Below are 575 nucleotides of genomic sequence, written 5' to 3' on the forward strand. Positions count from 1 at the left end.
CACACACACGCACACGCACACGTTAATCAGGGAAGCACTCCTTACCTTATCCATACGGTCATTCTGGACTCCAAACTTCCCTCCAAATCCTTTCGAATAATCTGGTAACAAACAGGAGAAGAGTAAGAGTCAGTTTCTGCTTTACATTAACAATTCAACCACAGTCGGCATCCTCAGAGCTCCGAGCAGAACGTAAAGTTGAATTCAGCCTCTTCATTATACTGTTAGAGATTCGAGCTTTCTCTGGCTGCTAGAGTTCAGATGAAGCAGACTGCGGTTGGTTCAGTGAACAGAAAAGGACTGCTGGGGGACTGATGAGCTCATGCAAACCTGTAGAGAGGAGAAACAAAATAAACTGAATGCAGACAATGACAGCAGGACTGACAGGAGAGTCTCAACGGAAGCCAGACAGTTGGGGTCAAGCAGCCATCTGGGCTCAGCGCCAGGTCTCTGCGGGGTCACAGCAGGAGGCCGTTCACAAAATGCACTACGGTCGGACGACATCATGCACAAACGAATGCAGAAGCAAACTAACAGCGCCATGGCAGTGCGAGGAGCAGGGAGGGGGGGGGGGG

The 575-nt window shown here is 50.3% G+C and overlaps 1 protein-coding gene across 4 annotated transcripts in view; it reads right to left on the minus strand.

Moving 5' to 3' along the window:
- LOC118342937 (src substrate protein p85-like) overlaps positions 1-575 on the minus strand; it is a 12,715-nt gene that overhangs the window by 3,903 nt on the left and 8,237 nt on the right. For all 4 annotated transcript variants that reach the window (XM_035681650.1, XM_035681659.1, XM_035681641.1 and 1 more), the window contains one exon: positions 46-101. In XM_035681650.1, coding sequence (XP_035537543.1) covers positions 46-101 — 56 coding nt within the window. The remainder of the gene's footprint in view (positions 1-45; positions 102-575) is intronic.

This window comes from Morone saxatilis, unplaced genomic scaffold (genome assembly GCF_004916995.1).
Source record: "Morone saxatilis isolate NCDOM2014 unplaced genomic scaffold, NCSU_SB_2.0 Contig11, whole genome shotgun sequence".
In the NCBI taxonomy this organism is placed as follows: Eukaryota; Metazoa; Chordata; class Actinopteri; family Moronidae; genus Morone; species Morone saxatilis.